Source organism: Cheilinus undulatus, linkage group 20 (genome assembly GCF_018320785.1).
Source record: "Cheilinus undulatus linkage group 20, ASM1832078v1, whole genome shotgun sequence".
NCBI lineage: Eukaryota > Metazoa > Chordata > Actinopteri > Labriformes > Labridae > Cheilinus > Cheilinus undulatus.
This window is the reverse complement of record NC_054884.1, coordinates 21,001,583-21,017,816: the sequence shown is the minus strand read 5'-3', so window position 1 is coordinate 21,017,816 and position 16,234 is coordinate 21,001,583. Positions and strand designations below refer to the sequence as shown.

Genomic DNA, 16,234 nt, shown 5'->3' with positions numbered 1-16,234 from the left:
CATATAGCCCATTGTCCTCTGTTGTGCTTTATATTACCTAGCTTTGGCTACCTTAAAAGCTTTATATTAAACTCTTTAAGTGATTTCAATTCTTTCCTTCCTAATAATAACAGGATGTTAACTTAGAAACAAGCTAGCAAAGCTTATGTTAGCCGCAACTCATAGCCATGCTCTTATTTTTATTGATTTTATCACCACAGTTATAATGTTTTTTTTTTAAGTCAGCTGTATACTACCACTCTGATTTTTATTTCTTGCTATCTCAGTACACAAGAAGGTGTCAAAACTTAAGCTAGCTTAGCTTTTAAGTGCCATGTTCGTGTCCCATCCTGTTGTCCTTGTCAGCAGAAGAGTGTTGCAGGCACTGCTCTGTTTTTATACTTTAATTTTATTTCACCCAGCTTTGATATTTTGAACTTCTGTATGCCACAAGCCCTGTATGTGGTTTCGTATCTTTCCACTTGCTATCAAAATGTAGAAAGTAAAAACTAGCTAAACAACATAAGCTTGGCTGCAACTCTGTATATTTTGTAGTCCTGTGTCCACCAAAAAATGTCAGAAAACAGGGATTTTTCTGTACTGGTTTTATTTTATTTTACCTAACTAATATTCAGTAGTCTGCAGCCAGACCCTCTACTGTTGTCTATCCATGTTCCCAGGTGCGCTAACATCATGTCTGTGTATGAGTGTAATGTCTTAATATTTCACCATAATTCCTTCAAAATGTCTGCCATTTTTAAAAGTTTTCTTTTATCTTTTGGCTTTACTGCTCTGGGTTAAACTGTTGGCTATACTGCTCAACACTGCCCCCTTGATTACCAGTGGTATTGCAATATTTATCACATTACTGTAAGCTTTGTCGAGCATAAATGAGCCTTAAGACAGGCGAAGCTCAAAACACCCCCTACCTTAAACTTTGATATTGCTCTGTTAATTTAAATGCAGATTTATGAGGGGAGGATAATCAATCATGCATCTTTTCTTGCAATGAATGGTGCATTCTTTACCATATATCATATTTCAGTCCCCTCTTCTTGTCACAGGAGTGTTTTTGATAGGCCTGTGTCCATTCACCACTACCCCCCTGCTCTTTGCACTCAGCTCCATGATTCCAGCTGGTTGGTCAGACACATATCTTCTGGGATCAACTGCTTCCCGTCCCAGCTGCTACTGACCTTAAGCCTCTGCTGCTGATGTGTGGGGGTCTGACAAGAGGCTCCAGGAGCATTCATTTGCTTCTAATTCCCTGTCGCCATCAGTCGCTGAACTGACACACAGACAGTAACACACAAACCCACACACACGCACACACGGTCAGTACGGCTCCTGCTGTGTAGACAGTCCATCGGTGTTGCCCGCTGGGTTTGTCTGAACGAAATGATTATCACACTTCAGTTAGCACATGTCACTAAGCCCTGTCTGCCATGTCCCTATCCCATGCTCAAACGCTGACATTTACTGACAGCGGCACTGGTCGCTTTATGCTAATGAAGATGGTGGGTGGATGTCGCTGTGTGCTTCAGTATGTGTGAGTCTATTCATCGTTCAGTGTGAGCTCTGCCTGTTAATTCATGATACAGTTCTTTCATGCTAACAGCCACAGCCCATATTGTTTGTGTCATAATAAAAAGTCAGCTGCCTGAACTGTGTTCTCTTTTTCCACAGAGAGTGGCGACACCTACCAGAGGCAGGTGCTGTCCATCTTCAGCATTGCCTCGGGGATCTGTCTACTTGGAGTGGCATGTATGGCACTCTACCGCCGGAACAAGTGAGTGATGCCAGCCAGCACCATATTAGTAGCATATGCCCCCGGCTGTGTAGAAGGAGCACTTTACTATCATGACATGGAGCCCGATGAAATTCTAAGTGTGAGTCAGCGAGATGGTGTTTTAGTGGGGCATCATGTCTAAATTGTGTCGGATGCTTTTGGGACAGATGCTCATGTAAGATTTATTCATGAAGAGGTTTTAGTGAGAAGGTGTGTCGCAAAATGCTTCCCAGAAAGCTAAACACTCAGATAAGGCCAGAGCTAGAGTCAGAAACATTAGGACTTAACAGCGTGTGCACAAAAGCAGCACGCCAAAGTCAATTACTGTCTGCTGGAAAATAGGAAAGAAAGGGAGCACACAAAGAAAAGGCATGACCGGATGTAAGGTGGGAATTAATGTAGGTTAATTTTGTTGAATTGGTCCTGATAAAGGAAAATTAGGTTTATTTTTAGCTCTTTTACACTTGTTCTACCTAACCTCAAGTCCTAGCTACATTGTAGATTTAATGTACTGGAAATTATCCAAGCAAGTAGTACTGCCTGCCAATTATCTAGCATCAGCCATTAATTATCTTGGATTATAGGCTTTGAATATCAACTTTTTCAGCAAATACTACCCTACGTCATACAATATAGTACTGAGTCTTGAATGTGGAAATTTTATTGCTTTTACTGTAAAGAAAATGTTATCTTATGCACATTTCCCTAAAATTTAATATCTTTCCGCATCTGTTACCCTGTAAACCTTAAAAGGCCCCAGCTGCAGAGAATTTAGCAGCCTTAAAAATTAACATTTAATGCTTAATTAACATTTAATCCAAAAGTCTTAAGCATCAATTAAATTTTAATCCAATCAAAGTTTAATCCAAAATGAAGGAACCTCCTTAATATTTCATATCTGGCACAGCAAAAAGATTGTGCTTTTTTTTCTTCATATTTTGTTAGTGTAAGATTTTTTGCGGTACTGATTGGAGGCAATTATTTTCATACTCTAGGTGACAGACTTTGAAATAAACACATTTTACTTGAGCCCTTCTAAAAGGATTAGCAGTCAGTGTAGCAATCCAGTGCCTATAAAAAGTGGATGTTCTAACATTTTATTGATTTTGTAAGTCAGTCATAGTCAATATATTTTGACTTTTTTTTTGCAGCCAAAGTTGCATCTACTAAATACTGAGTTGAAGGGGTGAATATTTTTGCATTTATTTTACATGACATGTTTTCATTTAATTGATATTACCTTGTAGAAATCAGTTTTCACTCTGACATTAAGGAGTTTTTATGTCAAAAAAGCCCGTTTATATTAACCATGATTGATTTATAAAACCAATACAACAGCGAAACCTCCAAGGGGGTGAATACTTTTATAGGCACTGTTTAATTTGACCCCACAGACTAATGGGCAGGAAACTGCCAGCCCTTGTGAGAACCTCCTTTCACTGGTGTTTTATTCAGTTAGTCAAAGTACACCTCAGGAGAGCGTAACAGTGAACTCCCAGACCCAACCTCTGCTATCTCTCACAGCCCACCATGTCAACATACAGAAGGCCTTTAACTCACCCTCTGTCTATCAAAGTCCAAGCAGCATCTCCACCTTAAGAGAACCAGGCTATGTGAATGCAAGCTGTGCCCTAGCCCATGGCCCCTACAAAGAGCAAAGCTATTCCTGACACCAAAATTACAACTGAAAAAGAACAGCAAAGAGACCACAAGAGAAAGTAGAAAGACAAAGATAATCTAAACAGAGAGCTGAGAAAAAGGGACCCCCCCACTAGACTTTGCTCTGTCCTACCCTCCTACTTCTTTTTCATGAAGGAAGTGAGGAGAGAAAAGAAGCAAAAGTGAAAAATAAAGCAAGAGAAATTGAAAGTTAAGTACACCAGAACAAAAACTGACACCTCCTCTGCACTGTCGGTGTGACAATTCATACATAAAGAATATGCACATTGCTTTAAAACATGTAACCTCACTGAGATCCTCCTCATATTCTCACTCTGTGAAGTGAAGGTCCACAATCTGGTGTCTGTGGAGGTATTTCTGGAAAATCTCTTCTCTATCTTCCTTTTTTCCTCCATAATATTATCACAAAGGCATGTAATAGACGTTTCACGGTACATTGCCTTGATTAAATTATCACTCGTGCAACACATCTTTTCGCTCCTAATGCTATTTTTGTGGCCGATTGGCATATCTTTTTCGCCTCCATCAAGCCTTCAGTTACAGCTCGGGAGGAAAATTCCCACATGTGAGCTGCAAATTGACTCTGGCTCATTTTGTCCCTCTGACCTTTCATGAGCTCGTACATTAACAATGTTTGACAAACGCTGTCAAAGCTGGCAGCTTTTGTGAGCATTCAAATCAAATAACGGTGAAAGAAAGAAATAAGAAATGTTGATTTGTATGCTGTCACATTTTGAAATACACCTATCTCTTGTGCAATGCTTTTATACTATATGGGCTGTATGTGACTTTTACGCACGCAACACTTAAGTATTTGTAAGAAATAAAGAAAAACAGCTCAATAAACATGATGAAGTTATTTGCTGGTATATATCTGTGCCAAGAGCCAGCTAAGCAGCTTATAGAAATCAATAAATTCACTTAAAACTGTTACCAGAATGTTAAATCATTGTAGAGAAAGCAGGAAATGTCCTGCAACAGCAGAACGTTTATAGAGCTGGGCACAATATATAATGAAGTATAACTCCATGGTAATCTATCCCTTTTATTTTTTATGTTCTTTTTGTGTTTTTTTTTCTAATGCACTTAATATTTAAAAAGCCATCTTTGGTTTTTGACTAACTTTCTTAACTACTTTGTTTGGTTTTATTCAGGACAAGGTCATTTTACTTCCTTCTAGGTGTTTCTGAGTCTTGAGGATATTTTTAAAGCATACAACTTTTTCTCCAAAAAATAACTTTCTTAAAGTTGCTTCAACAGTACAACAACTTTTAAGTTTTCATCTACCCAAAGTTCTTTCTTTCCTTTCAAATAAAAGCAGGTCTGTAGCCAAACAGGAAATCAATTGCACTTAATTCAAGGCAGAAAAAATCCAAATGAAACAAAAAACTGTTTTAAATACAAAGTAGGGGAGTATTGAATTTGAAAAATGCCCAAAAAGTGGAGATTGACTGTGACTGACGATCGACAGCCCTAAGTTTGGAACATTACGCACCTACTTTATCTCAACTAGCATGTAATACAATGGATCTCATCTGGCTGGGAAGAAGGACCTACCAACATTTTTCAGATTAATTTTGACCCAAATTCTTCAAAAGGTTCAACCCCTAAAATGCATTTGAGGACAAATTTGACCATTTTGACCAAAAATCAAGCTAAAGAGATGGATCAAAAGAAACACGTCTATAAAGCACATCATTACAATAGAACAAGTATGAATATTTTACATTCTTCTCATTTTTTTCCCATGACAGCATTGAAATTTGGTAACTTCTTGGGAATTTCCTATTGACCTGCTTTGCTGTCCATCAAAAGGAGAAAAAAAATTAAAATCTTCAGGAACACTGCTGTCATAACCTGACAGCATTTGGGAAAAGGCAGAGCCTTTGAAAATAAACTGTGTGAGTGTGATTGGATGAACTTTCTGCCTGTCACATCTTTACGGGCCAATCAGAGCAACAAAACACATGATGTAGCCGTTTCATGACCCTTTTTTTGGTGTAGACCCACCAGTTGAGAACCACTGATGTAATAAATTGCCCCCTCTAATTTAGTCTCTCAGGCATGGACTGTGAACATCATGGCAACAGTTGAATTTCAACATGTTTGCATGTTTGCAAACAACGGGCTGTAGATGCTAGCAGAGCCAAATTTGTTTGTAATACTGCATCTTATCAGTTAGCGGGTTTTCTCACTGGCTTCGTCATCAACTGTTTGTCAGTATAACCACATCATCTAAGAGGGGGAGGCATAGCAGTACTATCTGAGTGTCCACTTGATAGTGCAGTTGCATTCAGAGACCTTCAGTGGGCGCCAAAGCACATCAAACAAAATTCCCATTCATGTTGCTTTAATGCAAGTTGTAAGTTGTTTTTATCTTTTGTACTGTTAGCCTTTTTTGCCGTTTTGATTTCATTCTAATTCAGTTTATGGCAAAAATTTGTTAGTTTAACTAACTACACTATGGTGTCAACACATAGCCTTAAATGAGGAAGGAAAAAATATCCTTAATTAAAATAAAGGAAAAGACTAGGCAAAGTATATAAACTGATTCATACTTTTTCCCATTTCATTGTCTGGTTCATGTTTAAAATTGATGTTTTTTTCCAAAGGAAAATCAAATTGCACTGTTTTTTAACGAGAGTTACACAAATGTTAATTTTTGATTATGCTTTGAATATAGTAAAGCTTATTTTGGTTGTAATATGGAAATCTTTCCCCTTTTCCTTCACAGGAGACACAGGGAAAAACTCCAGGCTCATTTCTCCGATAGTCGCAGCCTGAGGGACTGCAGTATCAACGCCTCCAGCCTCATGTCCAAATCTACTCCTCGCCTTCAATATAGCCTTCAACTCCAAAAGGTAACTCTCTCCCCCATTACTGCCTTTATCATCGATGTAATCAGTTCCATCTTAATACGTATAGCACTCCTGTGAAAAACAAGGTTTAGAGTGCCTGACAGGATGATGTACGATGTGTGTCTTAATAATCTCTCCACTGGCTGAAGCCTTTTCTTCACACTCATATCTGACACAGGGCTGAGAGACAGTGGGGAATTATAGTTTCAAATAAATGCATCGGGTGTTTTACAGGAAAAATCTGCTTGTCACGTTCACAGTGACACATCCCCATGACAAACTGCAGATTGCAATTTCTAATCGGTGGTGTGTCACGGGCGCTGAATTCACCATGCAAGCACAGCAACAATACTATGTTGCAGACAAAAAATGTTAAATAGCACTTTTCTTTGCCCTGGTGGTACTTTTTCACTGAGTGGGATTTTTTTGCAGCTGCCTTTACTTCCTGTCTGTTGATTTTATTTCTTTTAAAGCAGAGCAAACATTTTAGCATGAGCAAGCAATTTGGGAAAATGGACCCATCAACCTGCTCAGAAATGAAAAGATAAAGCTAGTAATGCGTTTATTGATTAAAAAAAGATACCTCAAATAAAGAAAAATTTGGAGAAAAACGGTGCCACCCAGACATAAAATTACAAATCCCAACTCTCAGTTAGGTAAAAAGAAATTGTGGACATGAAAGAAAAAAAGTTGCTTGAAAATTAATTGCAAGCCTCGGCTGAAGGAGAGCAAACTGACCCAGGTATTCAAAACAGAGCAGGTTGATGATGTAGATGGCAGTGATGTGGCTGATGTTTCAACCAAATCCCTGGATAATTGCAGCCTAATGCACACCCATAAAGGTCTCAACAAAGGAGTACAATCACTATGACGCATTAGCACTTTCCTGAACGTTCCCTTTCTCTTTGCTGCTGTATTAATGGTCAGATTTCAAACTCATCCCTTTTTAAAAAATACACTTATCTTTTTTTAATCGGCCCACATCTTACTTTCATTCCTCTCACGCACAGCTTATAATATGCAGGGGGCGCTATGCTATCACAGTTTTTAGGCTCCATTAAAAATTAACACAGTTAAAAGTCCATGTAAAGCTATGAAAATACTTATTTTGAGTCCTTTTTACATAGCAGACAACTGTGGTATCAACCTCCAGTCTATATAAAAGTGCCAAGAGCACCTACAGTTCCTATATAAAGTATTCACCCCCTTGAATGTTTCACCCTTTTATTGATTTAATAAATCAGTCATGGTTGATATGATTTGGCATTTTGACCAAACAAAAGAAAACAAAACCTTTTTACTGTCAAAATGAAAACAGATTTCTACAAAGTTATGTCAGATTTTTATTTTTATGTCATTTTTCTTTCCACCTTTACAAGCCTTGCAGGGCTGTCAAGAAGCATCCCCACAGTATGATGCTGCCACCACTGTGCCTCACCGTGGGTTGATGTGCTGTGTCTGCCAAAAAAAAAAAAAAAAACATGTCTGATAGCCAAAAAACACCACTTTTGTCTCATCAGACCAAATAACTTTCTCCCACTTGACCATGAAGTGTCTAGCTCTGGTCTAGTTTCTTCAGCAGTAGCTCTCTCTTTGCCACTCTCCCATGAAGCAGCTGCTGAAGGCTGCATCTCCTTCAGAGTAGTCACGGGTGTCTTGGTGGCCTCTCTCACTAGTGCAGGGTCAGTCAGTCTGTGAGGACAGCCTTATCTGCAGATTTACACATGTGCCATAGTCCTTCCATTTCTTGATGATGGATTAAACTGAACTCAGAGGAATGTTCAGTGCCTTGGAGACCCTTTTGTATGTGTCCCCTGACTTCTACTTTCAGTAACCTTTTGTCTGAGTTGCTTGGAGTGTTCTTTTGTCTTCATGGTGTAATGGTAGCCAGGAATACTGATTAACCAGTGACTGGACCTTGTAGACTCAAGTGTCTCCTTCTACTACAAGTCAAAGGCTGAACTGGTCAGCTACAGAGTAAGAGGTCACTGACACAACAAATGTCTTAGAAATGTCCACTCTGACTGGAGGATAAATGAAATACTGATGGAATCACATGGTCAAAGTCAATCCCATTCTCCTGGTCTCTTCTTTAACCACTACTTTATTCTTACTGTCTTGAATTTTGTAGACCTCACTTATGCATTCAACAGCTGAGAGTAGTTCTAGGTGCCGTTTAATTAAAATGATGTTTCATTGTTTTGTTTTTCAGCTAACAGCTACATTTGAGTCACATTAGTAGGTGCTAATTTGCATCTGCTAATCCACACCTGCTAATATGCACCTGTTAATTCGCACCTGCTCTGCTGAGATGGGCAATTCCCCAGGTTTTTACTATCACACACAAATAAATCCAACACATTTCTTGCAATTTTTATGACTCCCACGTTAATATTTATGTGAAATGGCAGGTTGTGAGCATACTTTATTGATAACAAACAAGAAGGTTGTATTTCATGTTTGTTTCATATTCTTGTTGACTTTTTGTTGCTTGAAACTCCTCATTTAGTCTCAACCTTGTTCTGTCATTTTGGTGCAGCTACTTTGCCTAATGCAGCCGTACTGAGACTCTTTAATAATGCAACAGTGTCTAGTGTCACAGGCTGAAACAAACACCCCTCAGCTAGCCCCACCCTGAAGTTGGCTCTATCTGAAAGCTTTTTGAGGGTGTCACAGGATATGGCTGTGAGGGTTTGGCAAGTGAGAAGAGGTGCAACATTTGATGTAAATGCAGCTTTTTTAAATAGCTGTGTTAAGTCAAATATAGTCAGTAATAAAATGACATCAAAAATGAACCAGAGCACTCCACATTAAATCACACCTTTGATTTGTGAGTCCTAGAGTCTTCCACTGATACCGGACTGGTCTTAGCTGTTTGAACACAGCGTCTCTCAGAAGTTGCCCTGTCGTCGTGGCCTACAATGGCATGCTATTATATTAACGCCATGACTGTGAGAATGTGGTGACAGGAATAGTTGAAGGCTCAGCATGTAGCGCAGGCCCTGTGTTCAGCCAAGAAACGCTTTTAGAGCTGGACCCAGGGAGGAAGCCAGGAGGCGAAGACAAAAATAATAAGACAGTAGTAATAACACAAGAACACAGACACACAGGCTGTAATGGAAGAGTGTGAAGGAAGCTTAGGGTGGGATGTGAAAGATCAGCGGCTGTAGGCACCCAGGAGGGGGCAAACCAAAGAAAGATTAACAAGTGAAACCTATTTTTCCACGGATTTGACATCGCGACCCGAGACCACTGCTTCTCTCCACCCTCTCTTTCTTTCCATGTAGTTTGACAAAGTGAGAGAGTGGGAGGCTGGCAGGATCCTAAATCTCTGAGCCCTCACTTCCGCCTGTAAGATTATATTATATTATACACATGGAACAATAAACACATGGAGACATCATCGCCTGAATGCTTAAACATATAATAATCCTATTTATGTCTCTGCCATCCCTCCGTCCATCCAGGCCATTCTTGTGAACCTGATATTTCAAGAATGTTTTCATGTTTGTTTGTTTTTTCAAACTTTACACAAATGTTCACCTTTTCTGATGGATGAGCTGATTCGATTTTGGAGGTTATAGACAGGGTTAATTTTGCAGACTAAATATCTTTAAAGACTTTCTTTTCAATAAGGAAGACTAGACCATATCTACCAAATTAAAAAAATAAAATAAAATATTAGTGCCAGGCTGTGGATATTCTAAATCCATCATATTTCCCCAGGGTGTGCACATAATTGCTAAAATCACAAGTAATAATGAGGTGAGAGAGAATTCAAGGCATGCCTGTTTTTTCTTAGAAAATATTTTAAGTAATTAAACTTCAGGTTGTGCATGAACTCCCTAAGTCGCTGCATGTACATAGGAGGACATTGCGTTTTGGTTTTCAATATTACAATATAGAAGTCATTTCTGCTGTTAAAATTTTAGAGTTAATGGTCCAGAATATCCATTTAAGTTTAAGAAATGTGCTTGAAATCCTGAGTGAATTTTCAAGTTTTCGGGGATTTTATGAATATTTGGGAAATGGGTTCATAGTTATGGACAATTTTATACGATTTTTTTGCAGTGGGCCAATTTGATTTAATTGTTATTTTCGATAAATTTTGGGTAACTGTACATTTTTGGGAATTTGAGGTAAAATCCTTGAGAATTTTCATAGAAATTTTAGGATTTTGTATGGATGTTCAGGGAATTTTCCATCATTTTCACTGAATGGGCTTTGGAAATGTATTTGGAAAGTTTTTTGGAATTTGATTAAAAATTTAACTGGGGATTTGCTTGACATTTTTCAGGAATTTTCATGGGATGATTATAGGAATGCTTGGCATAATGATAATGTTTCACTGGAACATTTTGTCGATATTTAAAGAATTTTGGGGGTTCTTTTTCTGGGATACTGTAGAAATATGTTAAAGAATTTTCACATGAATAGTGGGTGATTTCTTTAAAAACTTTAGGGCAATAGCGTGGATTCTGGAAAGGAAAATTTGAAGAAATTTTGAACATTTAGATACATTTTGTTCATGATTATTCTTAACAAGTCCTTGTGAAGTCCTCCTCAAAATAAGAGACAAAGCAACTCCATCATACCCCTAACAACTGACAGCCAAAACAGAGGCTCAAAACCAGTGCTGGATGTTCTGCAGAAACAGGACCTTCAGGAGATTTGTGGACATCAATTTTAGTAAAAATGAATTCCTGTTCAAAGAAGAGACGGAGGTTTATATACTTATGTCCTACTGATTCTAGACTGAAATTGCATTCCAAACAAAAGCTCATGTCTCAGGAGGTAATTATGAGAATATCACATTTCTATGAATGACAATACTGCAGAAAACAGCTCAGTTCTTCCTCTTGAACCACCTCTGTACTTTTACTGTCTGCAAATTGGAAACCTCACAGAGGCATTTCACAGAGTAGCTCCAGTTTCAATTATTTTATGAGGGTTCAGTGAAGCATGCAGTGATAAATTTGAACTTCTGCTGCATGTTGGGTTTTTACTGGTGGATTGGAAAATCCCCTTGTTGATTAAATGCAAGGGATAAGACAACATTTTTCCAAGGCAAAGGGATAGGCAATTTTGGCTGCCAAGGGAGCATGTAAACTTTCTTTTTCATGCCAAAGGGCCTATTTTTTTTTTTTTTTTACAAACTGCAGGACACTCTTAATTAATTTTTGGGCTAATGCCTTTGACATACAGGAAAGGGAGCAACAGGTACTCGTTAGGCCACCAGTGCCCCCATTATTACATGTAATTCAACAAACAGAACAGATATAAAGCTTTCATCATAATTAATTATACCAGCATTCAAAATAATACTTTTTCAGTGCAATGGACAGAGTTTTTATTGGCTATTGAAGTATTTTTAACCTGCAATTTCATTTTTTTATGCATGCAGTAAACTTCATAAAAAAGCTTTGCAGACTGATATACAGCCAGTTATATCTGCACAGCGGCCTCACAGCAGCCCCTGGTATCAGTCAGGGGAGGGGATTGGGTAAGAGCTATAAGCATTAAATCAGCACACATACAGTGCTTAACAATTTTATTAGATCACCACCCATAGTAAAGTTTATGCCATTGCTGCCCCAAATTAACAGCATTGGTAATTACAAAAAAAACATTTTTTATGTTTCTGTAATGTTTAATTCATCAGTATTTAAGCTCTTTAACCAAAAGGATATTTTTAATGCTAAAATATAATTATTACTGTCATCCATGAATTTTCAAGTACTCAGATAAAAAAATAAAGCACGTTATTATGTCTTGATTAAGATGTTAAATTCTAGTTATCTACTCACATTCTGAAGAGAAAAAATTGTTCGAGTGGTTGAATGTTTTGTTTGATCAATTTCTGACTTCTCAGAGAAGCTCACTCAAATTTGGGTATAAAAGGTGAATTCAGTTTGAAATTCCTCATTCCCAGGAAGTCAGTCAAATGGGTCATTTGTTTATTCCTCTAACTTTGTTGCTAAAGACTTAAATATTTTTCTACTGCATTAAAGTCTTCACTCACAAGCATGTCGATATCTTGCCATGTAACAGGAAATTGGTCAAACTCTCAAATTAAACATCTGACTGGCTTCAAAATTCACACGTGTGATCAAGGTTTACCCCTCTACACATATAGATGTTAATTTCATGGTTTTGCAGTAGCGCCACCTACCGGCAGAAGCTAGTAAAACTCTCATGGTGGATCTTTTTTGGAATTAACATGATAAAAATCATTTACCTATCTCATACATATTAGCATCTTGCTTTGTCATACTGCTCCCTACTGTTGACAGCCAGTAGTACGTCATATAGAAACTGCAATATCCTCATTATTTTTGATTTAATGACAGGCCTCCAGGGGTTGATATCACCCAACTAGTGCTACCAAGATCCCAACACAACAAGTATTTCTGTTATTTCTGTTAATAATGCATTTGATATTTCAGAAAGGTTTTATTTTACAACCAAGTTTGGTATCCTCAATGGCAGATTATGTAATTCTACAGTTAATTGATATTTTTGTAACTAAAGTGAGAGGGGACTGCATGTGGCTCCAATGGACCACCAGTTGACCTCCCCTGCTCTGACAGTTTCTAGTTCAGGATTTAATGCTAGAGTCATATTGCCTAGTTCTACTGTTATTGGCCTAACTTTGTTAATCAAAGTTTATAAGTAATCAAAATGCACCTGGTGCAACTGCTTAATGAGGGTAAGGGAGTGCTAATTTTGGCAGCTATTTTTAATTTTAGTCTTAGTTTTAGTCTTTAAACGAAATGCATTTTAGTTTTAGTCACATTTTAGTCAGTTCTACCTTTTTAGTTTTAGTCTTGTTTTAGTCCACGAAAACTCAAAACATTTTAGTCGACTTTAAGTCTATAAAAAGTCCTCACATTTTAGTCTTTAGTTTTAGTTCAAACATTTATTTTCTTGCCTGAATCTGGTACCAATCATGGTAGTGTGTTCTATGCACTCTGCTAAACCTGGGGTCCCTGCTTTCTACAGCTGAGGGACAAAAGAGATACAGATGCATTGTTTTTCGATAGATTGAGCCATAGTAGAGAAATATCACGGATTTTGAATGTCCGACAAAAACTACATTACATTTTAGTCTAGTTTTAGGCATTCTAACGGAAACTGAACTTAGTTTTTGTCAGTTTTAGTCATCACAGATCTATTTTTGCTAGTCTTAGTCTAGTTGTTGTCATGGAAAGAAAGGCTGTCAACGAATAGTTTTAGTCATAGTTTTAGTCGACGAAATTAACACTGGGGTACTTTGCAGTCCTCTGAGTTCTCTGTGTTTTCTTAAAGGAACAAGGAAGGACAAACAGAGCAGTGTTCTCTTCAGAAGCTCAAAACATCTTGTCCATAGTGAGTATACAGTTCTTTCTCTGAGCTTTTGAAGGAGTAGGGAGGAGGATGAGCACAGCGAGCTGGAAACAAAAGGCCGGCTCTGTCAAAAGCAGGTGCTGAAGAGAGGATGAAGCCTTGTTTTTGTCAGTATTTCCCACACCAATCGACCACTCCAGTGTCTTTAACTTCCCCTAAAGTATGCCAGATGCCTTAGCTTGGAAGTCACAGATGGAGAAATTTCCCCTCAAGGTGCGCTGAGTTGTGAAGCAAAAACTTCTGCAGTATACACTGACATCACTGTGATTACGCAACATTTTCCAAAGCTGCACTCCAAATCTGAGCCAACTAAGAAGTTTCTGTACCCAGGATAGCTTTTTAAAATAGGCACCTGCATTGCCTTGTGCCTTGTGTGCACTTTTAAAATTGACTCAGAGCACCTGCAGTTTGTACAGATTCCTATAAGTCTCCATCTGTGATTGTTTTGCATATTTGTGCATCTGGATACATTTCTGTGCATATGTTCCCTCCATCTGTGATTCAAATAGGAATAGCCAAGTGAATTGCACTTAACCGACACGATGCAGACCTGTAGGGATTTTGATGAAGTAATATATGATATGACTCATTTCACTTTTGAGGTAAATGGAGAGCAAAAAAAGAAATGTAATCATAATTGTACGGCTGAACACCTTCCACCTCATCTGGGAGTTAAATCAACACTTCTTCGCCGATGGAATTGTTCCTGGGATAAAAAAGAGAGATGGAGGATACACCCATGAGACGGGCTGTGCTCAAACAGACATGCAGGGACATGATGGAATAGGAGCACGCAGACTGGGAAGACTGAACACAAAAACTTTATTCCCATCAGGAGGACAGAGCGATTCTCACTAACTAGTCCAACCTCTATGAAAAGAGACTGAGTTACCCCCAGGAGCAATGCAAAGTTACATGTTAGTGATCTGTAGGAATACTTCATGGGGACTGAGAATGACTAGGGACACAGCACAGAGTCAAGTGTACCAAAATGCTCAGAAAAATGACCTCAGACTATTTTAATGAACTCTCTGGTGTGCCAGAAAGCTGTTTCACCAAAGTCAGTTTTTTAAAAATATGAGGGTTTGCTGTGTTGAAAAGGCATAAAAGTCACATTTCTACTGAAAGCACCCAGAAGTTTTCATCACTGGAGCTTCATTTGAACTGACACTTAGCTGATGCAGCCATGAGCAGAACTTTAACCAGACACTTACCACTGCGTCCTCGAATCCACAACTCTGACTTGTTGTGGAGTAGCTAATAGTTTCACAATATGGTAAGATAACTTTTATTTCACCACACTTGTTATAGAGGGTATGCACTGATGTGACTGATGTGACTTTCAGCACATAACATGCCTGCTCTTTCAGGCTGATTGGCAAAACATTCTGAGACACAGTTTCTCTCTATGGGAATGAAAATGAGAGAAAAAGACTGCCTCTTTAAATCAGAGATATTTGGACTCAAAAGAGATCCATACTGTTTAATATAGTGGACTGTATTATATGTTGAGTTTTATTGACATTACCATGGACCTGATTTCAAGCACGAGAGAGGCCTGAGGGCACACGCAACACAGTTTGATCCATGATGGATAAAAACTGTAGTAACAGTAAAGTTTTGGGTTACTATGAAGCTTAAGATCAGTTGTTTTTCTGTACTCCAACGACCCTTCTGCTTCTTTTTACCTTAGCTTATCCGTATAGGTCACTCTGTGCTTCTTCAACTTACTCATCTACTAAACTGTTGCTACCTCCCATTTCTTTAGTAATTTATTCGTTTTTTAAATATATTTTGGGCTTTTATACGTTTATTGATAGACAAGGACAGTGAATAGAATCAGAAAGAAGGATGAGAGAGTGGAGGAGAGACATGCCGGAAAGGTACTACAGGCCGGACTTGGACCCGGCAAACCATTCACATCGCATTCAGAAAGTATTCAGACCTCCCCCACACACACTTTTTTTTATTATTATATTGCTATGTTGCAGCCTGATGCTACAGTGGGAAAAAAAAACATTTTAATTCTCATTAATCTACACTTACTGCCCCATCCAAAAAATGAAAACATAATTTTTTGCGAATAAATTAAAATTAAAAACTTAAATACAACATTGATATGCAGTAGCAAGAAAATGTATAGGAATCCTTTGAAATTATCCAGTTTTCTGCATCAACTGGTCATCAAATGTTATCTAATCTGTATCTTAGTCACAAGTATAGACAAACACAGTGTGCTTAACCTAACACCAAACAAATTATTATAATATATAAGTCTTTATTGAACATATGTACATGAATCCTTAGGCTAATTACTCCAAAAAGAGTTAATTGGAGTCAGGAGTTAGCACACCTGAAGTCCAATCAATTAAATGAGATTTGAGCCCAGTGTAAAACTATAGTGACTTATTAAAACACTCAGACTTTCAGTCTGCACTTCACAAGAAGCACCTGACGGTGTGAACCATGCATTGCCAAAAGGGATCTCATCTGGCAATGAACTAAAGAGCAAAAACCAAGCGATGAGGCCAAAGGAACTGCC

At 38.2% G+C, this 16,234-nt stretch overlaps 1 protein-coding gene across 1 annotated transcript in view; it reads left to right on the top strand.

The window, feature by feature from the left end:
- Positions 1-16,234, top strand: part of nrg3b (neuregulin 3b) — a 361,874-nt gene that overhangs the window by 319,865 nt on the left and 25,775 nt on the right. The window contains exons 5-6 of the mRNA XM_041815096.1: positions 1,666-1,768; positions 6,183-6,309. Of these exons, the coding sequence (XP_041671030.1) occupies positions 1,666-1,768; positions 6,183-6,309 (230 nt within the window). The remainder of the gene's footprint in view (positions 1-1,665; positions 1,769-6,182; positions 6,310-16,234) is intronic.